The sequence below is a fragment of the Crocuta crocuta genome, unplaced genomic scaffold, assembly GCF_008692635.1.
Source record: "Crocuta crocuta isolate KB4526 unplaced genomic scaffold, BGI_CrCroc_1.0 scaffold331, whole genome shotgun sequence".
NCBI lineage: Eukaryota > Metazoa > Chordata > Mammalia > Carnivora > Hyaenidae > Crocuta > Crocuta crocuta.
The window spans coordinates 280,406-308,403 of record NW_027531015.1 but is presented as its reverse complement, the minus strand read 5'-3'; the positions used below and the strand labels follow the sequence as shown (position 1 = coordinate 308,403).

Here is a 27,998-nt window from a genome sequence, read left to right as displayed (position 1 = left end):
TGATTTGTCTTTTCTTTGAGGAAGGATTACAGGTTTGAGGTGTGGGAAAAGATAATTAGTAGGGGATTTGTTGAATTTGCGTTCTTTGTAAAATATTTAGGAGGTGCTGTCTAGTAAACAGCAGGGTATATATGCTCTTTCAATCCTCTTTCATCTCTATAGTCTTTTATTTCTGTATTATTTCTCTTCCTACAACTAAAAATGGTTTGAGGCTAACATTTCCTACCTCTGTGTAGGACCAACCTTGTTTATTAGGTTTCTGCCCCTTGTTTAGATACAAAAGGAAATAAAGTTGTGAATCCATGCACACTCTGCTCTAATATGAAAAATCTATATGCTTATTTTCTGAAGCATTGGTGAATAAATTGGTTAGTAATATAGCTTTTCAATTACTGTTCACAGAATGCCGACTTGAACAGTTAGGTAAAATGGAACCCCACGTACCCCCATACCAAATGTGTATTCATTGGAAGCTAAAGCATTTGCCCACTCTAACTCAAGGCATCACAATTATTGACAGACAGTTTAGCTTTCCATTTACTGATATTTGCCAAGGGAAGGCATTCTTATCCTGGTGGGGAAGTAGTCATAGTCATGGGAGTATTAAAGAAACAACAAAAACCTAAATCATGCTGACAAAGCCTTTATTTTGTTATCCAAACTTCTTTTCTACCTCTGTGTATATAACTTAAACTATTTATGTGATATTTTCCCCCTTAAACTTGATTTTAAGAAAGGGTCAAAGGTAATGGTCTAAGGCCAATTTAAATTTAAGTCTTTGAATTTAACTTTCACTTTTTGTTGTTAAATGTTTATTTATTGAGAGAGAGCGGGCGCATGTCCACACTGCAGAGGGGCAGAGAGAGAGGGAGAAAGAGAATCCTAGGCAGGCTCTGCACTGTCAGTTGGGCACTTAACTGACTGAGCCACTGAGGCACCCTGAACTTTTACTTTTTGTGATGGAATTGGAGCAAGGGTTAGAATTAGAGCTTGAGATTTTATTTCTGACCCCTGATTGTGTTTGTACTCCTCAGTGCCCTTGGAGTTTCTGGGTGTTTTTTTTTTCCTGATATTTATTTTACCTTGTATCTTAGATCATAATCATGTCATACTAGTTTTTCCCTCTTTTCTTGCCCATCTCATTTCTTTCTTGGTACAGTGATTTTTAATTTTTTTCTTTGCTTATCAGTGGGACCCATTATCATAGGAAGTATTAATGGGCCTGTACAGTGTACCTCAGATAAGACCTGAACTGCTCTGACTGGGAAGTGAAGGCAGAGTTCTGCCATTTGACTTTCCCATTCCCCATCATTCTTGGTGGTGGACTCCAGGGACGTTTTGTGAAACCTGAGCCTCAGAAGAAATATACTTAAAAATCACTATATAGCTGCTTCGCAGATGCTCGGCTATCGTGGTTTGCTTCATGGTTTCTTGCTTCCTAATTGGTATTAGTGTGGAATGTTGGGTAGGTATTTGATTAAGTATTGATAACACTGAACTGGAAGACAGATTTAAAGACGACTTTTAAGTTTTCTTCTGTGCCTACAGAAAAGCTTCAGTTTAAAATGTTCCAGACAGGTGAATGTTTTCTCATCTTTAAATTTGAAGTTCGTTCGTTCGTTCTTTCTTTCTTTCTTTCTTGTTTCTTTCTTTCTTTCTCTCTCTCTCTCTCTCTTTCTCTCTCTCTCTCTTTCTTTTCTTTCGAGAGAAAGAGTGTGAGTGGAGGAGGGGTAGAGAGAGGAGACACAGAATCTGAGGCTGTCAGCCTCAGAGCCCGATGTAGGACTCAAACCCATGAGCCATAAGATTATAACCTGAGCTGAAATCAGACGTTCAACCTACTGAGCCACCCAGGCAACCCTAAATTTGAAGTTATTTCTGTGTTGTTTTCCTGTTTCTTTAAATTCTGTCTAGAAAAGCAACCCTTCACTTGTGTTTTGGTTTAATTTTATTCATTTTATTTTGGCCTGCCTAGTCTTTGAAGGTAAAGAACTTGCTCATTTAGAATAAATGAAAAAAAAGGCCAACAAAATTATAGAGCTAGAAGAGTGGATAATTTTGAAGGTGAGAGTTAGAAGAGGGAATTATATGTTTTGGCCATATATCGTCTAAGGATATATAATAATTTCCTTGATAAGGCATTAGTGGCCAGGAGTGAAGGTAATTGAGGACAGACTGGGGAATGGGTGAAGGGAACAGTACCTACTTATAGTTGGAGTTAACCTTGGTAAGGTATAAATGTTTAACTTGAGGCCAGTGGGTACTACAGGAAGAGGGAGAAGCCCTCTGGTATGAGTCATGGAAAGTCACATCTGCCCAGTATAGACACTTTTGTGTGGGCAGGGATAGGGTTTGGGCAGGATGTCCAAACAAAGTCTTTGCCCTTGTGACTCATGTCTGACTCACATCTGGTCCGTTACTACCACTACGTGGCTTTGGCCAGCTTTTGACAATGACTCGGATCATGTGGAATGTAGCACGTGTTTCCCAATTTCTAGAAAGCTCTTAAAAATACAACCAGCAGTTATTTCTTCAGAGAGTAGCTGAGATTCTGAGGGTACTCCTCTTCCTTCTATCTTTTACCTCATTTCCTCCAGTCCCAGGTCAGATGTATTTTTAAGCAAATCTCTCTTATCTAGCCTCTTCTTAACCTCTTTATCTACTAGCAATTTCATAGCCTATAAACTGGATAAAGTGTTTTTTAGATGTTTATTTATTTTGAGAGAGAGAGAGGGATAAAATGAGAATGAGGGAGGGGCAGAGAGAAAGGGAGACCTAGAATCACAAGCAGGCTCCGCACTGTCAGCACAGAGCCAGATGCAGGGCTTGAACTCAGGAACCATGAGATCATGACCTGAGCTGAAATCAGGCGTCAGATGCTTAACTGACTTGAGCCACTCTGGTGACCCTGGATAAAGTGTTTTTTTTTTTAAGTGAGCTTTTAGAAACATGTTTTTTTTTTAAAAAAAACCTATATTTGTAAAATTGGAGTTCATGGAGATGTTTTGCCTTGCAATTCACTTTTCACTGTTCTCCAATCAGGCTTTTCCCACCACCAAAGACCTCCTCATTACTAAGTCCAGGGAACCCTTTTCACTCTCACCTCCTGTTTCACTTCTCTGCGGTATTGGACACTGCCTTTTCTTCCTTTCCTTCTGGTACATTTTTCTCATTTGTCTTCTCCATGCCATCACCCTCTTTGGAGATTTTCTTTTTGTCTTTGGGAGGCCAGATAGCTTCATGACTGGTAGCCCACAGTCCAATGGCCTGTATTCAAATACAGCTCTGGCCACTTGTTTGCTATTCCCTTGGATGATTCTCTAAACCTTTCTAAGGTAAAATGAGGTTTCATGGAGATGATCCATGTGAAGCTCTGAGCACTGTGCTTGACTCATTGCCACTCTCAGCAGATATTAGCTGCCATTGTGATTGTAGGTGACCTTCCCTTCTCTGCCAACCCTCCTTTCCATCCCACAAATACTGCCTTCTGTCATAGGCTCCTCACACAGCTCCAGTGTGCCCTGGTAACTGGCAAAGCCTATTTCTCTTCCAGTATGCCTACTGGAGAGAAATGTAAAACCAGTGATCCTATTCCTTATCCAAGAAAGGAATCACTAGAATTAATTCCCTTCTGCCATGTCTATTGCTCCTTTCCATGTCATTTTCCTTTCCATGGCCACTGCTCCTTGCTTTGACCAGGTCTTATCTTCTTCCTGTGTTAGTTTTTAAAATAGTGCCCTGTCTCCACTCTTGCACAGTCCATTCCATTGTCTCCACTCAAGTCCTAGTAATATTACTGTGCAGGATCAACATTGTTCTTCCCTCTGTAGATGTCCTCTATGACTTCCCTATGCCTACAGGAGGAAGTCTGTACTTCTTACCATGGCTTTCCAGCTCCTCCTTGCCCCCACCCCTCCTTAACCTTCCCCATGTTTGTTTATCTATGCAAACACTGCTTGTTGCAGTCTGTTCAAACTCTTAACCCTTTGTCCAAAGCACCAGAGTTTTTCATTCTTTCATGTTTTCATGCATGCTGGATTATACCTCCCTGTACTTCTCTACTTTCCTGGATGTGCCTTGGAAAATCACACGTAACTTTCAAGACATTTTTGGGGAAGTTTTTCGGATTTCTTTGCATTCTTCCCAGCTTGGTCCCTCCTTTATGTGTATATGTACCCAGGTGAAACCTGTGTATGTGTGTGTGTATACTCTACTGCACTTGATTACTTACGTGCCTCTCGTTTCCTCTTGACTTTAGAGATTATCACCTTTTCCTAGTGACTAGTACAATATTTGGCATGTGGAAAGCATTCAAAGAATGATTATTGAGTGAATGAATAAACAGACTGGTGAACTAAGTCATCTGTCCATCCTAAGTTCTTACAGTTCAGAGAACCTGTGGTATTTATTCATTTTTAATGATGATATATTGATGGTGTCTTCATGATCAATGTGAAGTGGTCCCACTAAACAGAGAGAGACTGCAGTTTGACCTGAGCATACGACTTTCCCAATCCATGCCAATTTTGAAGAACCATTTCTCAAATCTTGATCAATTTCTGTCTCAACCTATTGCTCCTTTTAATTATGTTGAACCATGTGAAATTGCCAGGGATTTTTTCCTTGTAGGTAATTTTGCTCCCATGCATTCATAATAAAACATGCGCGATTATAAGCCAGACAAGTATTCTCAACTCCTTTCCCCTTATAACTGTTTTTTCCTCAACCTTGATAGGAGTTTTGAAGGACTTCTAAAACATTTACTAGTAAAAATAAGTGCTGGGATCCTCCTTTTATCAGAAGATAAAAATTTATGACTCAGTATTCATAAAGCCTTCTGATTCTAAAGAACTAGTGCTATACACATTTTGAGGGGGAGATATTAAAATATTTTGATGATGAAAAGCACTACACATATGACAAAATAAGTATAATGGGAAAACTTTTGAAGAATGTCTTCCAATATACTTTTATAAAGTTATAAATTTAAAGATTTAGAATATGAATTATCAAATGTCTTTTCAAGCTTTACCAGGTAATCGTAAAATCCCTAAGTAAATTTAAAAAAACAGGACTAGATTAAGAGTTATGTAGTAAGAACATTGCTTGGAGTTGAGTCTCTAGGATAGGACATCAAGTTTTAATGCAGGATTAGCATGGTCCTCAAAGTGACAAGAGACTTAATGGAAAAAATCCTGTAAGAAAGTGCTCTCTGTGAATCAGGAGGTATCATTGGGGCTTGATCACTGGGGGTGATGCCCTTGGGAAGAGAGCCTTGGGAGTCAGACTTCCCGTTAATGGTTTTGCACGTGGGCCAGGATAGCTTACTGGTCCTGCTAATCCAAACTGTAAGTGGTCCTCTTCCTATTTCAAATGGGGTTATCAAATGGTAAATTTATTTAAAGACTAAACATGATATAGAAAAATGGCTTTTTCTGTATGTTACTAGTTTTGTTATGTTAGTCATGCCATGAATAATATCACTGTGTTTCCTGTCTCAGGTTAAAGGCACTGTGACTGCCTTCCCTGGATTTGATGAGCGGGCTGATGCAGAAACTCTTCGGAAAGCCATGAAAGGCCTGGGTAAATTCAACCTTTCTTTGTTCTTAAAAAAACATGACATTTGTTTTTCTAAACAAAAAGTCTCTGATTTACAATAAGATTAATCTTAAAGTAATTTTATCTGACATGTATAGAAAGAGAAAAGATACATGAAAGTAACAAAATAATATGACTGATATCCAGTATATTCAATCTCTAGAACTGAACAGAAAGTTAAATTCAGCCCCTTTCGTTTTTAACTTTTCAGGTTTACCTGGAAGGCAGCTGACTGAGTAGATAAGCAGTTATTCCTGAGAGTGGTCAGCTCTGCAGGTCTTTGTTCACTTTGCCCCATCAGCTATCTGGTTCTGCAGGCTTCTTGCATTCAGCTTAGCTCTCCACAGATTCCTTTCTAGCCATGTATGATAAACCTCTCATCTTGAGGATTTCTACACAGAATTCATCCTCTGTCCTCAGGCTCCTTCTGCACTAGCGTCCATGTGTGGAGATCTGCCTTCTCCACACTGGCTCTGACCCCATCACTTTCCATGCTGAATATCTTGTGAGATTTCCTGTTGTAGCTGGATTAGCGTTAGCTCTCCGGCCGTGCAAGGGCTTCCTTAGTATCCCAGTGCCTTTTGTTGGAATCAGTTTACAGTACCACTCCATGTGTTATCTGCTCATAGTGAAAACCCTATATGTTGCTCCTGCTGAGCTTTTCCCTCCTTCTAAAAGCCTGTCTTCCCTTCTTACATCACAGCCTGACAAAACCCTTCCATCCTTCAAGACTCTTTAGGTAGTCACCTTCTCCCTGAAGCTTTTCCCAAAACTCCTTCCCCCTGTCAGCTAAGAGGACCTCCTTTGAAACCCCATTTAACACCTAGACCTCTCCCGAGGCACTTGTTACATTCTGCCTTAGCTCAAGGTTGTCTGTAGTTGTTTTTTTTTCTTCTTACCCTAAATTAGAACTTGAAGCCAGAATCTGTTTTTCTCCTCTCTTAATCCTCTGTAACACCCAATATGTTGTGCCTTGTGAATAGCCATTATTTGAGTAACTATCTGTTGCAAGAAAACTCAGTGCACTAAGTTTTTTAAAAGTCAGGAATGTTTTCCTACTTCACAAAAATGCATCAGGAATGGGGGTAGTAGTTTATATTGAAAATATAATGTGTTATAAATTGTACATTAAACATTTTTTTAAATGTTTTATTTATTTCTGAGAGAGAGAGAGAGACAGCATGAGCAGGGGAGGGTCAGAGAAAGAGGGAGATACAGAACCTGAAACAGGCTCCAGGCTCTGAGCTAGCTGTCAGCACAGAGCCCGACATGGGGCTCGAACCCATGAACCATGAGATCATGATCTGAGCGGAAGTCGGACCCTTAACTGACTGAGCCACCCAGGCACCCAAATTGTACATTTTATAGCTTAATAAGTTATTTAATAAAGTCTGTTTTATGAGGTAAGGAAGTGACTAGTGGGCTGGTCACAAAGGTTATTGAAACAGTGGATGTGTGGGAACCAAGATGTAATTTTTTGGACCTAAATTGCAGGCACTGATGAGGAGAGCATCTTGACTCTGTTGACATCCCGAAGCAATGCTCAGCGCCAGGAAATTGCTGCAGCTTTTAAAACTCTGTTTGGCAGGGTAAGACTACACTTCATCCTAAGTTAGAATGTAGAGCCCCTATATGATTTTAAGGTTGAACTCTATTAGTCTTTTGTTAACAGTGTTTATTCTATTCTTCTGACTTTATTATTCCTTTTCCTTTTCTAGTTTCTTAATATTAGCTGTTGGTTTGTAGTGCTCACCCAGCTTATCCTCATAATTGTTTTTCCTTGTTTGATGCAAGGAAAGTGACAAAAGATCGCGTGGTAATAGCTGCCTGTCTCCTTCCCTGCTTCCCACCCAGGACTGTCTCATTATCTGTTTTCCAGGTGTGAGCCTGTGTTACAGTATGTTTTGTTCTGACACGGTCACAGTATCGGTTCCTTTTGGAGTGGTATTTTAATAAATGAGTTTCTAACTCATTGATTTAAATGCTCTTATTTGATTAACAATTCAAAGTAAAAACCAAATTTGTTTCTTAAATGAATTATTGCATATATGAAAAGCTTAAACACAGTTTGGTTATTCTGAAAGCTTGTGTTCATCATCTCATTGCAAAATAAATGCCAAGCAAACAAAAAAAAGTATTCCAAATATAATTTCTAGGTGCTTATGTGCTGAGACTGAAATGAGTAGGGACTACTGCTTTTCTTTTTGTAATTATATACACAATTTCTCCAGAGTAGCAGCTGTCTCTCAGTGGTCGGGAGCATAATTGTAAACATAATTCCTTATGTATCTAAATATTATTTGATATCGAGAGGAAAAGTTGTTTAGTATAGGTATGATAAGCCAGATTTTGTCATTTGTAAAAATGCATTTATGATTTTGTTTTGGGAAAATTGTTTTTAAAGATACATACGTTCCTCAGAACAACATTTTAAAAATATCTCTAATTTACCTTTTAAGAATATTCATTTCTTAACTATTGGAATTAAGAAAATCATATTGTGGGAACAAAGCCCTTGATACGGAAGTGGCTTTGCTTTAGTGTAAGCTTTAGGTCAAATATCAAGGGTACATTATTCAAAACTATGGGGATTTGTTTAACTCATGCCTTTTTCTACTTGGAGATAGTAGCATAACTAATTCATTAGAGCAAAGGGCTATGTTTTATATTTAAGAAGAATCTCCTTAAAATTTGTTACTGTTTAACACATTTGTGTTCCCATGATTTAGGATCTTCTGGATGACCTGAAATCAGAACTGACTGGAAAATTTGAAAAATTAATTGTGGCTCTGATGAAACCTTCTCGACTTTATGATGCCTACGAACTGAAGCATGCTCTTAAGGTAAGATGATTAGTGAGAGGAGCATTCCTGTCATGAATCATGTTATTTTGTGTTGGTAATTACATTTACAATTTTTTGAGTTATTTCTGTGAGGGTTTCTTGTGGGACAAAATTGTGTAGGAGGCAATACGACGAAAAGGAGGGAGAAAATTACAAGTGTGATATTTAATCTTTTTGTATAGTTAACTCAGTAATAGTAACTATTTAAAATTTTAATATTTTTGTGGCCTTTTATATTTTATTTTCATGCCTGTTTTCTGGTTTTGAGATGTGTTTTTAAAATGCCTGACTATGAAATAATAATATTGTTGATCATTTTAGGTTAACAAAATAAAGCTACAGAGTGAATTTCATAAAGGAAAGATTATCTAATACCCTTTCCTTCTTTCCTGTAGTACTTCTAAATACTAAAATAGTATAATACTAAAATAGTAGCTAGTAAACTTGTTATAATTTCATTGTAGCAAATAACTAAATGTATATTTCCTTGACTGGTGCTTGGAATATTGTGTAAATATGACTACATTAAAACGTTTGTATAGATCTTTGGGGCAGGAAATAGTACAAGTAGCAGTAGATTTTGAATGGGCAAAATGAGATTTAACAGCAAGGAGATAATGTAGCACAGGGATTCTTATTTATGGAGTGGAAGGAGACGAGGGCTTACCAAGTTAGGAAGTTTTCTGTGCTTTTTCTCTTCGTTTTTCTCAAGTGCTTTCTTTGGAGTAAACAAAATCTCAAGTTATTGAAAAAGGGCCTTTTTGTAGAGTACTTCTGAAATCTCAGCAGTAATTGATACACTGCCAGAGCATAAACATAGGTTTTTCAGGGCTTGATTTTTGGAAAAGAAACAGATATAAGGAGTAAGATTAAATATGCTATCTTTTAAAATTAAACTGTACTCTATTATTGCCTATGTCTTCTAATTTAGATATGACTTTTACAATCAGAAAAGGGAAACCCTACTAAAATTACAGTTGACTTTTGAACAACACTGATTTTTTATAGTACAGAATGGTTAATGTATTTTCTCTGTCTTACGATTTTAATAACATTTCTATAGCTTACTTTATTTTAAAAATATATAGTACATATAGCATAGAGAATATGTGCTAATCAACTCCTTATGTTATCAGTAAGGCTTCCAGTGAACAGTAAGCTATCAATAGTTACATTTTTGGAGAGCCAAAAGTTATACACAGATTTTGACTGGGGGAGGTCATTGCCCCTAACCCCCATGTTGTTCAGGTGTCAACTGTATTTTCCAAAATTCCAGAAAGCACATTTCAATTCCTTTTGTACTAATCCAGTTCCTAATAACTAAACAATGCTGCATTTATTATTTCCTTTGGTACAGAATTTACCTGTGGAAATTCCATTGAGAATTAAATTTGAGGTCAGAGAGTTTATGTTTTGAGGTACAGATTGTTTAAATATCAGTGCTCCTCCATATAAATTTATGTAAAGTTTTCATTTTTACTATTTTGGTCTTTTTAATTTCACGTTTCATTTGCATGTTTTGCTTTTAAACTATTTGGAATGAAACTGATATGATTATGAGTTTATAGACTCTGTTATGTGTCATTTCACACACACATGCAGTAAGTATTATTTTTCATTAGACAAAAAAGGATAAAATTGTCTTTGCAGAGAAAATTAGTTTGAAATTTTTTATTTCTATAACTAATAGAACTTGTATACAAAGAAGTGAATATGATATGGATAGTTTATATGTTATGTTTATATAATTATGCAATTTGGGGTAACATCTATTCTAGGAAAATAAGTTTATTTCCTCTGATTTACATATTTTCTCTATTAAATTTCCAAACAGGGAGCTGGGACAAATGAAAAAGTACTGACAGAAATTATTGCTTCAAGAACACCTGAAGAACTGAGAGCCATAAAACAAGTCTATGAAGAAGGTAAATGTTTTGACTGTTTCCCCTTCATCTCCACTGTCATTTTTTCATTTTTCTAAAGTGAGCGCAGTTCTTCAGTTACAGGAGGCAGGCCGTACACGATTGCTAGAGGAACAGTTGCGTTAATGAATGACTGAGCGACCATTCAAGCTAGTTTTCTTCTTCAGTGAAGAAAAGACTGCTTTTTACTGTACCTGTATTTATTTTGGTACTTATGAGAATCCCCTGATGAAGATGGGAGTTTATTTTTACTTTGAGTTTGCAACTAGTGTAGAGACATACAGGTTGCTTTTCTTTTACTTTAACTTCAAGATGGATGTAGGTTTTCTTCCTAAAGAAAAGTACTTTTTTTTTAAAAAATTTTTTAAATGTTTTATTTATTTCTAGGGGGGAGAGAGAGAGAGAGAGACAGCGTGAGCAGGGGAGGGTCAGAGAGAGAGGGAGTCACAGACTCTGAAACAGGCTCCAGGCTCTGAGCTGGCAGTCAGCACAGAGCCCAACGCAGGGCTCGAACCCAAGAACCGCGAGATCATGACCTAAGCGAAAGTCAGACGCTTAACCGACTAAGCCACCCAGGCGCCCCAGAAAATTACTTTTAAGTTAGTAGAAGTTAAGAGTTCTCTGAAAGACCCTTGTAGAATTTTGGAAAAGAAACCATGTCCAAATTGGAATTGATAAAAATGTTTGAGTAAATGTGTCATTTTAGCTAATGGTAATGCTTGGATATTCTGCATTTTAATTTTTCGCTTTGGCGTACCTTACTTTTTTTGTGTGGAAAAAAATCTGTATTTCAATCTGAAGTATATTTTGTGAATGGATCCAAGGAAATGAAATAAAAAGTAAAGGTAAAGTGTTCATGTCTCATCTCATCAGCGTTTCTGTACCAGACTCTTTGTCCTACTTGACTGAGCAGGTGCAGACTATCCAGATGGTCAGCCCAGTCAACAGACCAACTAGCTGAATGCCTTCTGCTAGGAAAATGGGTCTCAATCTAGGCATCAGTTTATTAATCTTAGGAATGACATTGTAATTCAGCAAGTCAAAACAGTGTGAAATTTATAGCAGCTAAATAGTTAACTTTCTGAAGTGTTGGATCTTTCTTTCCTGCTTCTCTTTTTATAGTTGGATAGGTCCCAGCCAGTAAGCCAGAGGGGAATACATGTATCTTAACTACAGAAAATCACCTTAGAGTTTTATCTGACATAATATTCAGAGATCTCTTTCTTGCATGTTGACACTGGTGAGTGAGCCTTTGTGTGCTGCATGACCTATGGAATGCTGTAAGAGTCTAGTAACTGTATGGTCACGTATTATGCACACTAACTATGTGTCTGGTGTGTCATGAATGAACAGTGTACTGGCTGGCATGAATGACACAAAAGATAAACATAACATAGCTCCTGTCATAAGGAGTTTGCAATCTATTTAGGGGTGACATGACATAGAAAATATGCAGTTGTTAAAGGATAGTAAAACCCAGACTAAAGTCGAATACCAAAAATCTGTAATGCAAGAATTTTTTAGACCAGAGAGGTCATCGAGGCTTTTGATGTTAGAAGAGGCCCTGTGGTACAGCCACACAAGCTTTCAAGACTAGGTAGGTTTGGGGTGGTGACAAAAACATTTTTGGCATTTTGGTCACTGTCTGCAATGGCATGGAGACTGCAGTGAGAAAAGTGTATTGAGGGAATGGAAAGAACCTGACTGCCATGGAGGATATGTGCATGTCTAGTGCAGGAGATAAATTGGCTCATGCAGGCTGTTTTGTAGATGGTTTTATATGGCTGGGTTAGAAGTTTGGACTTGATTCAGAGGTATTGCACATCCCTGAATGGGACAGTGGAGTATTGAAGGAGCAAAGGAAGGAGGCTAATCAGCTTCTTGATTCAAATCTGATTAGCTATAAGTGTGAGAGGTGATTAGGCAGTTATGTCTCAACCTAGGTGGGTGGGAAGTGTGAGGGGGTTAAATCAGAGAGAGGAAAAGTATTTGAAAGGATTTGATTGTTAAACATATGGTTTTGTAGTAGAGGAAGGGATAAGAAGATTCTTTAAATTGTTTTGTATTTGGATAACTCATTGAATTAAACATGTAGCTCTTTTAGAGCTTTTAGACCTTTTATTTTTTAATGTTTATTTTATTTTTGAGAGAGAAAGAGAGAGATTGTGAGGGGATGGGGAGGGTAGAGATAGAGGGAGACACAGAATCTGAAGCAAGCTCCAGCCTCTGAGCTGTCAGCACAGAGCCGGAAGCCGGGCTTGAACTCGTTTACTGTGAGATCATGACCTGAGCTGAAGTCAGACACTTAACTGACTGAGCCACCCAGGCACCCCTAGAGCTTTTAGACCTTTTAAAATAGAAGTGCCAACCTTTTAAAGTTTGTCTGCTTTCAGATAATGGTTAAATATTTAAATGTCTTTGAGCTGCCTTCAATAGCAGCTGTTTGAAAGTTAGTGAAAAGGGCATATAGACTTTTACAGATACCAGTTCTCCCCTTTACTATGGCATTATGCTGAATAACTGGAAATAGAGGTGGGAAGGGGCATTTTTAAAAATATCACTGCTATCTTTCAGAGTTAACCTTATTTGCTGTAGAGGAAAAATATCTTATTAAGTGAAGGAATGGTCACGCCTAAAGAAAAAAACTCAGAATTTTAGAGAATAGAAGACCTTCTTTTGAAACTAATTGTGTAAAACGTTTGAAAGAAAGCAATACAAAGTTTAAAATTATGATCAATTGTATGTTGGAGGCTTTACTGTACCATCATGTGTCTACATTGGTTGAGAGCATTTCTAAATGGCTGAGTCATGGATTTAGGTTTGAACTGACAGCTTTTGGGAGACTTTAATTTTTTTTCTATCAGCCACTCATGGAAGCATTAGCCTTTAGTCTTTACAGCACTCTGAGATGGAGTAGGGAACATTTATACTAATCAAGTATTTCTTTATGTCTCTTCCATTTGATTAATGGGGCAGGATGTCTTTGTTTAGTTGAAAGAAGCTCTAAATAAGTATAAAATAATTCTGTTGCAGAATATGGCTCGAGCCTGGAAGATGACGTGGTTGGGGATACATCAGGGTACTACCAGAGGATGTTGGTGGTTCTCCTTCAGGTATTGGCCGGAGACTATTTGTAGTTTGATTTAAAAATCTGAAGCGGACTGGTCTGAATCTGGTTAAATAAGGTCATTTAAAACTCTTTTAATCATTTCTGGTACTTGCTTGCCTGTGTTTGTGTTTCAGAATATCTGACCTAAACTTGTAATAGTTAGTAGCTAATTTACAGGTTTGCTTGTTTGTTTGTTTAGTGTAAGATATCACTATTCTCTTTCATTCCTAGGATTTAAAATCGATAGGGTCAGATTGGTTTTGGACACTGCTGTGTGATGAATGAAGTATTGTAGAATTGCTATCTTAAAACCATATTATTCCTAAGAGAAAGAGCTCTTTGTGTACAACCGTCAGGTGGAATCAATTTTCCTTTTGAATAAAACTACTCATGTAATTCAGTAATGTGACATTATCTCTTATAGGCTAATAGAGACCCTGATGGTAGAATTGATGAAGCACAAGTTGAACAAGATGCTCAGGTGAGATGTGTGGTGACTTTATTATGACATATAAATGAATAAAGAATCCATGCTAATGGAAAATCATATATATATTGTTATAGCATCTAAAATATTCTTATTTATGGGCCCTTTATAAATCATAAGACCCATGTAAGTATATTTCTCTCATTTTGCTCTGGCCAGTAATATATTTTGTCCCCAGACTGAAATGAAATAAAATGAATTACATATAAATAGTGAATTTCACCCAGATATATATTTTTTTTGGTGATTATGGAAATTCACAAAATAGATAATTTTACCAAAAAGCACAGGTATTATTGATTCTGCTGTCAGTGAGGAAGTAGGTGTCTTGACAGGAAAGGATAAAAAAGAAATAATAAGGTATTTTAGTGATAAATGGTGTCTGAAATCATAGATTACAGGTTATTGTAGTATGTGGGAATTCCTCCACCTTTCTTTTGATAGAATTCTAAATAGGATTGTTCTCTTGTCAGCTGCTTTTTAGTGACTTCCAAATGAAATTCTATACTCAAATGGCTTTTAAACCCCAGTATAGTCTTACTGTGGTTAATAAGTAATAAAACAAACTGATGGTAATCTGAGGGGAGGTGGGTAGGAGGATGGGTGAAATAGGTGGAGATTAAACAGTACACTTACCATGATGAGCACTGAGTAATATATAGGATTATTGAATCACTATATTGTACACCTGAAACTAATATAACACTGCATGTTAACTTTACTGGAATTAAAATAAAAAACTTATAAAAACATAAGTAATCAAATGTAGGAAATAGTGTTAGGAAATATTTGAAACACGAGACTTGAAAACTGGAAATTGGTAATAAAAGAATTATTTGCATTCCTAGAATCATATACCATAGTCCTGTCTCTCTGGTCACATGTTTCAGTATACAATTCTGATTGTTGGTCCTATACCGTTGAAAAATGAAGGGTCATATTCACTTCAAGTCACTCCAGTTGGCTTCTCTGTGAAACAGCCATTGGATGTGTAATCCCACTTTGCTAATGGGAAAGAGATGGTGTTAGTATTCTTTTGGGTGGGTTGATTTTATAATGGCTTTGGAATATTGGCATCTTTTTGTCTAGCTGAAGACAGAGGGAAAGCAAATAATATTTACTGAAGACTGTCTATGCAATATTTGATGCTTCTCTCACTGTCCTCCATAAAATGCAAACGTGTGTCACATCCCTATATAAAACCTTAAAACATCAGTGGATCCCATGATCTTCAGAATAAAGTTCAAGCCCTAAATGTGGTTTATAAGCCTCTTTGTGATCTGTCCCTTGCTTTCTTATGCCTCTAGCCTCTCTTGATCTTTCTTTCTCTACCTCACTCTTCCTCCACCTATTCACCTGACTATTTTTTCTGCAGGAATCAGTCTTCAGGTTAGCTACTTTTCAGGTCTCCCTGCCTGACTCCTCCCAATATATGTCAGGTGCCCTTACAGGAAAGACTACAGAATCTCCAGCTTCCTGTCCCAGTCCAGCCACCTTATATTGAAGCTGCCTATTACTTGTCTGCTTGCCCAGGGCACTCTGAGCTTTCAGTTCAGTTTGTATTCTCTGGATTTAGCATCTAGTAGGTATTTGGTATATAACTGGTGAATGGATTAGTACATAACTTTGAAGTAGAGGGGATGATTTTTCTTTTGTAGATAAGGAAACTGAGGCTCAAGGATTTGAGAATCAAGCCCATGGTCCTCACTGACTAGTATTGGAGCTGGATTTGTACCTAGGCCTGTCTAACCCCCAAGCCCTTTCTCTTTCAGCTAGATGACAGTCTGTATTCTTGCCTGCTAATTCCTCTCCCCTGGTTCCTGTATCATGTAAAAGGCTTATTAAATATAGATTTGAAGCACAGGTCTAGCTTAACTCTGCATTGTTAGAAAAAGAATATTTGGCTCCTTGAGGAGAAAGTTCTAGGTCAGTCCTTCAAACCAGTACTCCCAACTATGAGAGATGACCTTATTGCTTTCCAAGTATTATTTGTGGGCTTTGTAGGAAACAATGTGATTCTCATACGCCTACTCTGAAGAGTAGGAATTCTAGATGCTTTTTGGTGGTCAGCAGTGGAAGAAGCCAACTCTAGTGGTCTCAGATGACTGCAGTGGGTCCTACATTAGCATGCATTGGGCTGGTTTCCCAGCACAATTGGTGATGTAATGAGAGCATTGCTGCAGTGTGAGGCTAGTGAGTAGAAACAGTGTGTTTTTACCTCATATTCATTGATTTTTCTCCTCAGGGCACTCAGTGTATAGCATTGCTTCTTGGACTTTTAAGTGCATGTGAATCACCTGGGGATGTCCTTAAAACTGCAGATTCTGACTCAGTAGGTCTGGGTGGAGCCTGGGATTCTGTATTACTAACAAGCTCTCAGATTATACCTTTGTGGTCCTGGGACCACATTTTGAGTGCCAGGGCTATATAGGTGTCACTTACCTGCTGTGCAGAGGATATGAACATTCAGAACCGTGAAGGGGAAACTTTATATCTGAAAACCATCTTACGAAGTTACCTTAGAATATCCCTTAAATAGAATCCAGGTTTTCTTTACCCTTTTGGTGATTAAGAACAACAGAACATGTTACATTGGCCATTAGTCTTTGAGTCTTTTTTTTGTTTTGTTTTGTTTTTGTTTACTGAGAGAGAGAGAGCATGGGAGGGTAAAAGAAAGGAGGAGAGACAATGCTAAGCAGGCTCCATGCCGTCAGCACAGAGCCTGATGCAAGGCTCAGTCAAGAACGATGAGATCACGACCTGACCCAAAATCGAGGGTCTGATGCTTACCCAGCTGAACTACGCAGGCACCCCAGTTTTTTTATTTTTTAAAAGGTATTATTATTAATTAATTCAGACTGTTAAAAATAATTATCCTTTTACCATTATGAAAAGAAACACACCTAATTCTTGCAGCAAGGGTAGCTGGACTGTTCTCATTAATGGGAATTTAAGATTCCTTAATTGAGAGTAAGCTGAGACAACCACAGGGCCTTTGGCCTTTTATAAGCTTTTTTCTCTACTGATACCTGGCATTAAGAGAATTCCTTTCTTTTTCCAGGAATTTGATAAGCCAGTGAGTCATTCACCTGGGAAATTAACATTTTGTAGATAATCCACTTTACTTTGTTATATTTTTAATGTGTTAAACTGATTTTACTTCCTCCCCCCGTCCAAATTCTTGGTTTATGTTCATGGAGAGAAAGCTGAGCAGTTAGGGGAAGTGGGGGAGGAGAAGGGAAAGAGAAGGAGTCAGTGTTTACCAAGTACCTGCTTTTGATTACCTGATACTGTTTAATGCATTCATTATCTAAGTTACATAATCTGCATTAATGCCTCTCTAGAAATATTATTCCTACTCTGTAGGTGAAGACACTGAGACTCAAGAAGAGATTAAGTAACTCATCTAAGATCTCACAGATAAGGACAAGGACCAGGTCTTTTTGACTCCAAAACCTCTACTTTGCACTGAACCAGAGGTTGTCAAACTGAGCTAAACTGTAAAGCCCACTCTGAGGGAGGAGGAGAGGATGAGGAGGTTGTGAGGGTCCCTCATCCAGAGCAGCTCCATGGATATTCACCATCCTCATTTAGAAAAGACTCTTACATTCAAGCAAGACAAAACCAAAACTTAAAAATCAGTATTCCATATGAAGTTTATCATTACTGCATATGATTTATTTAGTAATTTTAGAATACATATTGATCTAAAACATAATTCTCTTAAGAAAATTATGAGACTCTAGGTTTTAGAAAATTATTTTTAATGTTTATTCATTTTTGAGAGAGAGAGAGAGAGAAGGGGAGGAGCAGAGGAGAGAGGGGCACACAGTATCCGAAGCAGGCTCCGGGCTCTGAGCTGTCAGCACAGAGCGTAATGCAGGGCTTGAATTCACAATCCATGAGATCATGACCTGAGCCAGTCTGACAGTTAACCGAGTGAGCCACGCAGGTGCCCCGAGAGATTCTAGTTTAAAATAGCAAAATGGCTATTTTAATAATAATTAATAATTTGCAGCAAATTATTTCCATTTTAACAGGCTTAAGTCTCCTATACCTAGTAGAGAAAATTTCTAGCAATATCGAATACTTGTTCAGAAAGGAGTACTTCAGTAATGCTTCCAGGATTATATAGAATATACCCCCTGTTTTAGGTGTCAGTGTGTATGTATATCTTATCTATGTGTAGAAAACATTTTAAAGGTAGTAACTAATGTCTTTAGGATGTTGGCATTCATGGTAATTTTTTTCTTATGTTTTTTTCTTTTGTTTTATAAAATTTCTCAGCGAATATGTGTTATTTTTGTAATTAGATATGAGTTATTTTAAGACAAGTCTATAATACCATGATGTAGTTCTAAAGTTTAGATACTTGCACAGCTTTCATTGTAACTCTTTTCAGTTTTGAAGAACATACTCACATGACCAGAGTTGGTATTATTTATTTTTATAATTAAAATAAATCCTTTTCAAAATTGAGTGTAAAGATTGTGACTCATTTTTCAAAATTCCCTGGAAATATAACAAAAAATAGATCTGTCTCATCATAATCTACATTCTTAAACACACTATGATCAAAATTTCTTCATCTAAACACATGCTATGGTCACATCACCTTCTGTCCTTATGTGGTTTGCCACTTGTGAGCATAAAGGCAGCTCCTAGTAGCAGGCGTAGCAAATTGCATTTGTCTTGGCTTAATAGGTAGACTTACCTGGAAATGAATAAAAAGGGTAGTATAGACATTTTAAAGGATGATTCACTGGGTTTTAATAAATTATCCACATCTTAATAAGTGGAATAAAGTTTAATGATGATATTTATATATAATTTTATTTTTTTAGCAATTATATGAATACTAAAAAACATGTATTCTCCATTTAAGAGGTAAATCAGGACACTCAAACAACAAGTCATGTTGTATATGTTAATTGTCAACAAGTATATGTTAATTGCTTGCCGTATGCCAGGCATTGTGGTACACCTACAACCTTTTAAAAAAATCATTGTGATCTTTTATTTTTATTTAATTTTACTGTATGTTTATTTATTTTTGAGAAAGAGAGAGCTAGAGAATCCCAAGCAGGCCTCATGCTTTCAGTGCAGAGCCGGACATGGGGCTTGAACTCACGAATGATGAGATCATGACCTGAGCTGAAATCAAGAGTCAGACGCTTAACTGACTGAGCCACTGCCATGGGGGCACCCCCATTGTGATCTTTTAGAAATGTGAAAACTCTTTGTAGTTAGTTTTGGTTAAACTGCAGCTAAAAAGAGAAAATAATGGAGTTTACTTTTTATCATGTGTTCCTGAACAGCTGCCGAGTAAGCAAAACAGAAAATGTAGACAGTTTAGCTCCTAGTTAAATTCTTTCCCAGTCTGTAGGTGGATGTGTCAGGAGTGAGGTGATCACAAATTTCTGCCAACCACACCATTGCCCCTGAAAGACTGGCATTATGGTAGACATTTTGGGAACGATTAACCTTGCCCCATTGTTGTGCTTGATTGCTTTGAGTCCTTAATCTGTGGCACAGTTCAGTGGCAAGCTCCAAAATAGCTCCATACTCACCTCATTGAATTTAGGAAACAGAAAAGTATACAATGGTGAATCAGGCGCATTAAGGTACAGGGAGTAAAACAGGTATGATTCAGAACCTGGAAATGACATGGAGGAACGATATACTAATTGAGGTTGAAATTTTCACAGGCTTTGTTTCAAGCTGGAGAACTGAAATGGGGGACAGATGAAGAGAAGTTCATCACCATCTTTGGAACACGAAGTGTGTCTCATTTGAGAAGGGGTGAGTGAAAAAATGTGTATGGTACAGGTGCTTTGGTTAATTTTGAAAGCCAGTGTACTAAAATATATACTATATAACAGGCACTTACTCAGTGAATCAGTTTTCTTATTTCTTCCTTTTGGTAGCCATGAGAAGTCTCATCATTCTCTTTGTAGCTATTGTAGTGTTTACAGAACTAGAGATCCTTAGTAGCCCCCTTTGCACCCATCAGAGGTTGACAAGGGAGCTAGGCCTTTAGATCGTTACTCTCACAGTCATGAATCACAGAGCCGTGGCTCACTTCAGGTATTTCCCCCTAAGGAGAGGTACGCACGACCTCAGCTCTAGACATTCATTCGTTCTTGTGGTGTCAGGTGGGAAAAAGTTCAGTGGCAAGTGACAGGAGACCTTACTAACTGGGGCTTTAAAAATTGGCTCTTCTGTAGGTAGCATTCCTTGGCTCATTTGGCAGGACCTGGGCTCTTTTTGTTTTTCTGCACCACTGTCCTTGGTATTTTGGGGTTTTCTTTCTCATGCTCTGTACCTCACTCACAGGATGGCTACTGAAGCTCCAAATTTATCAATAACTTTAATAGCAAGAAGAAAGGGACAAATTAATCATATCTGTTTATCACTTTTTTTAATACATTTTTTTTCAGTGTTTATTACTATTGAGAGATAGAGCATGAGCAGGGGAAGAGCAGAGAGAGAAGGGACTGAGGATCTGAAGTGGGCTCTGTGCTGATAGCACGGGACTCGAATTCCTGAACCATGAGATCATGACCTGTGTCAAAGTTGGATGCTTAACCAACTGAGCCATCCAGGCACCAGTACTTATCACTTTTTAAAAAATTTACTTTTAATTTCTTTTATGTGTTTATTTTATTTTTGTAAGAGAGAGAGACGGAGTATGAGCAGGGGAGGGGTATGGGGAGAGGGAGACACAGAATCTGAAGCAAGCTCCAGGCTCTGAGCTGTCAGCACAGAGCCCGATGTGGGGCTCGAACTCACAGATTGTGAAATCATGACCTGAGCCGAAGTCAGACGCTTAACTGACTGAGCCACCCAGATGCCCCTGTTTATCACTTTTTAATAAGGAAAGGAAGATTTCTCAGAATCCTCTCCAGCAGATTTACCTTTGGGTCTCATTGGTTATAACTCATAAGTAGAGGTCAGGAAATCAGTGAACAAAGAATATTTATAATTCATTGTTTAGGGCTTGTCATATTGAGGCTCTACAACAAAGTCAGAGTTCTGTCAGCAAAGAAAAAGGGGAGATTTGTGTTCAGTAGGACAATACCTGGTTAGAGTAAGTGTCATCTTTCCTTGCAGAATGATCCTTACATGATTAAGAAATTATTTTCCTTTTTATAGTGTTTGATAAATACATGACTATATCAGGATTTCAAATTGAGGAAACCATTGACCGAGAGACTTCTGGTAATTTGGAGCAGTTACTCCTTGCTGTTGGTAAGTAGTTTTACAATGTATATAAAATTTATGGTGTTAAGAGCTAAAGCATTTTATTCAGTTGAAGATGTATCTGAAAATAACCATTTCTTTTTTTATTAAAAGAAGGGCTTGTGATATTTGGGTGAAGCAAACTCCTCAATTTCCATTTCAAAGTCTGTTTTGATGTTGGAAGAGAATTAATCTGGTTAGTTCATCTAATCCCGTGCAGATACTGAAACAATTGTTTAAAAGTCGTTTTGAAGCTGCATTAAAAATACTACTATTTTATTATGAATCTGAAGCATGGGCAGTATCTCAGAGGCTTGTAAATATTTTGGATACTTGTGGAATTATAGTATTCTTTTTGAATGCTGTCCTCACAGCTTTGAGGCTGACTGAAGAATTGGCAGCTGAGTTAGAAAAAATATCTTTTGTATGATGGAAGATATATAATAATGATTGTTTACAGATTAATTTGGAAATTTGTTTCAGCTAAATATTCAGAATGATCTGGAAAAATTGGAGAACTGAGTTTGTGCAGTTTATGATAGTAGTATATACTCTCCAAACCCGAAGAATCTAGTTTGTGAGTTCCCAGTGGCCCTAGTTTTCATATGGGTTTGGGGTGAACCTGTGTGCTGGTTGTTCTGAGTATTTGGCATTGAGCTCGAGTTTTGTGTTGTCTTCTGGAGAGTAAGCTAACAATGTTCATGAACCACCACTAGTGGTAGCGTTTGATCTGACTTCCACAGTTAATGAATTTTACTAGAAAACTTTTAGACAGTCCCTTTATAATTACAATACACTTAAAATAATGACATTTTTAGTTACTGGTGGCTGTTTTGTTTAAGCATTGGAAAAGAGAGAATAACTCCACCACCCCCAATTCATGGATTGTTACTTCTGTATATTAAGGAATTTTTATATGGATAGTTTCTGAAGCTGAGCCAACTGAGATCTGAGCAGCCCTGACACAGAGTAGATACATACATGTTCAGGGAAGATACTCTTTTTCTCTTATCAGTTTATCTGGGTGTTTCTACTGAATTAGATAAGTCTCATGCTGCTCTATGTAAATCATAGATATTAAATATGGAGAGAATACCTTGTGTTATTTGCTTGAATGTGTTGGATTGAAAGCTTCTAGAATGTTTGTATAATTTATTGAAGATGAAGAAAGTGGTGGTGTAACAGCCCAGGCCACCCAAACTGCGATAGCAGAAATGTGCTCATAGAACAAAGGGTAGTTGAAAAACTCACATGCCTTGTCCTACATACCTTTTTATGTAGAACTCAGAACTTTAAGGAAATCCCAATCCTCCAATTTCTAAGAAAATACTTGGTGAATAAGGAGATCAGATCAGTTTGCAAATGAGCAGTTTTTCAGCCTGTTAGGTACTTTTGTAATTTGTAAATAAGTAGAGCAATAAGCATGAAGCAACTTTTGATTTTTAATTACTTCTTTTGCTATCAGAATAGCGTCTGACTGTTGTATTATTTATTTTCTTAGTGAAATCTATTCGAAGCATACCTGCCTATCTTGCAGAAACCCTCTACTATGCTATGAAGGTAAGTGCATACCGTGAATCTTTTATCTAATTAATTTATCTCTTTAGTTATATTTGTGTATTATTATGATTGAAATGATAGACTATGGGTTTTTTTTTGTTGTTGTTCTCCTTAAAACATACTACCAGATTGTTTTACTTTATTGATTCATCCTAACGCAGGGGAGTTTGATGCCATATTTGACATTTTTAAAAAATGTGCTTCTCTTTTTTTCCTTTTTAAAGGGAGCTGGGACAGATGATCATACCCTCATCAGAGTCATGGTGTCCAGGAGCGAGGTTGATTTGTTTAACATTAGGAAGGAGTTCAGGAAGAATTTTGCCACCTCTCTTTATTCCATGATTAAGGTAATAGAATCTTTCTTTAAATTATCTGGAGAAATCCAGAGCAGACCAATAGATAGCATGTAAGACATGGATGAGAGAACCCAGTTCTTGCTGAAGTTTCCAATTTTAGTTATGTGATTAGAGCTATGACTTCTAAAACTTGGCATAATGTTTCCTAAAGTATGGATGATGGCTCCCAAGTGAAAGATTGGCTCTTGGAAAGGTTTGAGGCTTTTGTGAGCCTAGAAGCATTATTTAGTAGTGGTGAGAGATGACCCAACAAACCCAACCTCTGTCCCTGATGATAATGTGTTTGTTCTTTCTCTTTTATTAGTTCCGGCTGTCTTTATTAGTTCCTCCTTCCTCCCATATCAGACTTTCCTTTTTTTATTGTCTGTTACCAGCTTGTCTATGGTATTCGTTCATAGTTCAGGAAAGAACCAACCAGGTTATATGAGAAATAAGTAGAGTTTAGGTATTACTATCATTTTTATCCCTTTAAAAGCAAGGGAGACTGTGGCCTATATTTAAATGTGGCTTAAGACCTTTTGACTTTCTTTTCTCTCTCTTTTTCTTTCCCTCTTTTCACTTTTTCTTTCTTTTGATAAAAGGGAAAGTGGGCCATATGCAAAGCAATATCTCAACTGAGCAAGCTTTGAACTTTGTGTGCGTGTGTGTGTATGGTATGGATGGCTTGAAGGGCACTGGAGAGTTCTCACTTGCATGCACTCTGAGTTTGAAACACTAATTTATCCTACATATCTGTATATGAGATAAGCAGAGGTCAAGCTTACCTGCTTCTGTCTTTGAAGCAAAAACATAATAGCCACATAGCCCCCAGATTGCCTCCCTTAGCCAGGCACATGGTAAATGTTAGAAACTTAGAAGTTTAGGGGTGTCGGAGTGGCTCAGTCATTTAAGCCTCTGTCTGACTTCAGCTCTCGTCATGATCTTGCAGTCTGTGAGTTTGAGCCCCGCATCCGGCTCTGTGCTGACAGCTCAGAGCCTGGAGTCTGCTTGGCATTCTGTGTTTCCCTCTCTCTGCCCCTCTCCCACTCATACTCTCTCTCGAAAAAAAATAAAGATTTTTTTTAAAAAGGAAAAAACCCTAGAAGTTTAGAAAGCTTGATTTGAATATCATTGTAAAATCTTTCTTGTTCTTTGTGTCGCTAGAGTGAAGAAGAGCGTACTTCACTGTCTTAGAGCTGTGCCTTGAAGGGGTAAAATTAGAAAGTTAAAAGTGTGTTACATCAGTAGGACACTTCTGGGATAACATTCCTGATGTGAAAGTCACACACATAGAGATTATCCACTTGGGAAAAAAGTCATATGAATAAAACTGTTTGCCAGACATCTATTTTTTTTTTTACTTTCTGCAGCTTCTGTGACTCATGATGCTTAACAGAGTACATTTGGGTTTCAGAGTGATACATCTGGGGACTATAAGAAAGCCCTCTTGCTGTTGTGTGGAGGAGAAGATGACTGAGGTACCAACTGGAGAGAGACCCCTGTGCCGTGCCTCCCACTGCCACCACGACCTTCCTTTACATCTCGATGCACTTTCTGTATGCCAGTGCTTGACACATTGCCTCATTCATACTAGCATGCTAATGACCAAAACATACATGTTGCAGAAGAAAAATAGAGGTGCTTCTTTCTGATATTCAGTTAAGATCTTTCTGTTTATTGTAGTACTGAAAGGTACTTATGTTACTAAAGTCTAAAGTCTGGATCATTTATATTTTCTTTTTAAGTATGAGACTGCTTTTAGCCTTTTTTAAAAACTTCATTTATATTAAATTGATAACTGTATTTCCTTCATTGGAACTTTAGCCTTGAAATTATGAACTCCTGGAAACGTTATTAATCAAGTTTGCTACTAAATTAAACCTGAAAAATTATGGTGGTTGCATTCAAAAGATTAATGAAAAATAAACATTTCCTCCCTCCTGAATTATGTGTATGTGTTCAGAAAAAGTTTTTAAAAATCATTTTTATTTGAGTATGGTTGGTACAATGTTATGTTAGTTTCAGGTGTACGACGTGGTGATTCAGCAACTCTATATGTCATGCTGTGCTCACCACACACGAAGCTACCACTGTTACCATAGAACACTGTTATAGTATCAATGACTATATTCCCTATGCTGTGCCTTTTATGCCTCTAACGTATTCATTCTGTCACTGGAAGTCTGTATCTCCCTCTCCCTTCACCCATTTGCCCATCCTTCTATCCTCCTTTCTGGTAACCATCTGTTTGCTCTCTGTACTTTTTTTCAAGCTAGTCATTGACAATGGTATCAACTGACAGCTGAGTTTGCAGTGATAAATGTGAACTGCAGCTGTATCCCTCTGCATGTTGGAATGAGGGAGAGGTTAAAGGGGTCTCTGATGGATTTGTAGCATATCTATTTGGGCATCAGTTAAGGTGATGCTTATGATGCTAGTTGCTTAGTAGAAAAGCTATTTTAAAACAGCCTAAAAATTTAAAAAATAAATAAAACAACCTAAAAATTCAGAGCACTAATTTGCTTTTTCTTATTATTAACTTGTTTTTCCTATTTTCATCTGCTACCTTCTTTGTCATAAGAAAGCAGGCAATATCTATTAGAAAGAAGCAGTTTCTTCTAATATTTACCTTTCAATTTTCTGCCTTCAAACTGCTTCTTGAATTGGTGTCAGTTTCCTTTTTGCGATGACACCCTTCGATAAGTATTTTTTAAAAGCATGTGATTGCTAGTAATAAGACATTTTTATAAGTGGATTACTCTCGTTTTGAAAATTTTTAAGTAGTAATTTGTTCTTGTTTACAACCTTGGCTGCTAATCAGAATAACCATGGAGCCTTAAAAATTATATGTACATATAACATTGCTTTTTTTTTTAAAGCCGCATAAGCAATTCTGATGCAGAGCCAAGTTGAGAATCAATTGCCTGTGTATTTTTTCCAGTTTTATTAGGATGTAATTGACATACATCACTGTATAAGTTTAAAGTATACAGGATAGTGAATTGACTTACATATATTGCAAAAGAATTACTGTAATACATTTAGTTAACATCCATCATCTCATATAAACTAAAAAAAGTTTTTTTCTTGATGATAACTCTTAGGATCTGTCTCTTAACTTTCAAATATGCCAGATCACAGTGTTAAGTATTGTGCATTATATCCCCAGTACTTATATATCTTATAACTAGAAGTGTGTACCTTTTGACCACTTTCATCTAATTACCCCATACCCCATCTCCCACCTCTAGTAACCACAAATATCTCTTTTTCTGTAACTTTGTGTTTTTTTTGTTGTCTTTTTTTTGGATTCCACATGTGCAGTCATAAAGTATTTATCTTTTCTCTGACTTATTTCACTTAGCATAATGACCTCAAATTTCATGTATGTTGTCACAGATGACAAGATTTCCTGCTATTTCGTTCTTTCCTATGGCTGAATAATAGCGTGTTGTCTTATAGATCACATTTTCCTTATCCATTCATCCACTGATGGAAATTAGATTGCTTCTGTGTCTTGGCTATTTGTAAATAATACTGCAATGAACATGGACTTGTCTCTCATGCCTTTGTAATTGTTCAAGCGGCCTGCTTTTATTCTTAGCGGTTCCCAGGAGTTGAAGGTGCACGAAGATCTTTCAGTGTTCTAAAGGGGGGGATCTCAGTCATTACTTAGATTCAGGCTAATTGGAATCCAGATTCTCAGGCAGAAGCTTTTAAAGCATATAAAAATCCCCTTTTTAGGAGAAGACTGAGAGGTGGGCATTTCTGTTTGCTTTCTCTGCACTGAATCCTAGGGTGATGGCCAGTTAAGAACTGTTTCTTAGTTTGGTGCTATCTCACTGAACTGGTGAACAGAGCCCTCCAGACCTCCAAAGCCAGGCTATCAAGGGATGGGTCTTCTGACAGTGGTCACGAAAGCCAGTGTATTATACGTGTACACAGACTCCTTAGAGAGACACCAGCAACCTGGAGTGGGGCAGAGGGAAGGAATGAAGATGGCACCTGCTAGCCTTCCTGTTTGTTTGTTTTTTAATTTTTTTTAATGTTTTATTTATTTCTAGGAGAGAGAGAGAGAGAGCGTGAGCAGGGGAGGGTCAGAGAGAGAGGGAGTCACAGACTGAAACAGGCTCCAGGCTCTGAGCTGGCAGCACAGAGCCTGACGTGGGGCTCGAACCCACGAACCGCGAGATCATGACCTAAGCGAAAGTCGGATGCTTAACCGACTAAGCCACCTAGGCGCCCCCCAGCCTTCCTGGTTTGTGGAGAGGATTATAGTCAGCCTCTAGGTATATTTTTGATTAGAATCCTACCCTTAGGAGGCACTTGAGTTGCTCAGCTGGGTAAGTGGCTCAGGTCATGATCTCACAGCTTGGCTCCTGAGTTTGAGCCCTGCATTGAGCCCTGTGCTGACAGCTCAGAACTTGGAGCCTGCTTGGGATTCTGTGTCTCCCTCTCTCTCTGCCCCTCCCCCACTCATATTCTGTCTCTCTGTCTCCCTCTCAAAAATAAACATTAACAAAAAAAAGCCTACCCCTTAGGCCCCAGCTATGAAGATAAGGTAATAGGCCTCTTTCACAGAAAGACTGGGGACTATTCACTCTGCTGTCTCTGTGCTATGCCCTGGGGTGGGTAGCTGGTTAAGAACAATTTCTCCGTTTGTAACAGTTCCTCAGGACCTGTGAGCACAAGCCATCCAGATGATCGGAGCCAGGTAACCAGGAGGTGTCTCCTGGGTGTCAGCTATAAAAATCAGACGAATGCACAGTCTCCCACCCAGGAGTATCAGTGAACCACAGCAAGGCAGGAGAGCTGCAATGATAGTGCCCATTGGCCTCTCATTGGAGAGCACTTCAGCAAGCCCCTAGGTGTATGCTAAACCGGAAGCCTGCCCCTCGGGCT

The 27,998-nt window shown here is 37.8% G+C and overlaps 1 protein-coding gene across 1 annotated transcript in view; it reads left to right on the top strand.

Annotated features, from left to right (window-relative positions):
* Window positions 1-25,041, top strand: part of ANXA5 (annexin A5) — a 30,722-nt gene extending 5,681 nt beyond the window's left edge. Inside the window, exons 2-12 of the mRNA XM_077770883.1 lie at window positions 5,502-5,583; window positions 7,093-7,187; window positions 8,328-8,441; window positions 10,276-10,366; window positions 13,397-13,476; window positions 13,897-13,953; window positions 19,668-19,761; window positions 21,115-21,210; window positions 22,703-22,761; window positions 22,986-23,108; window positions 24,511-25,041. Coding sequence (XP_077627009.1) covers window positions 5,502-5,583; window positions 7,093-7,187; window positions 8,328-8,441; window positions 10,276-10,366; window positions 13,397-13,476; window positions 13,897-13,953; window positions 19,668-19,761; window positions 21,115-21,210; window positions 22,703-22,761; window positions 22,986-23,108; window positions 24,511-24,573 — 954 coding nt within the window. The 3' untranslated portion in view covers window positions 24,574-25,041. The remainder of the gene's footprint in view (window positions 1-5,501; window positions 5,584-7,092; window positions 7,188-8,327; window positions 8,442-10,275; window positions 10,367-13,396; window positions 13,477-13,896; window positions 13,954-19,667; window positions 19,762-21,114; window positions 21,211-22,702; window positions 22,762-22,985; window positions 23,109-24,510) is intronic.
* Window positions 25,042-27,998: the final 2,957 nt, after the last annotated feature.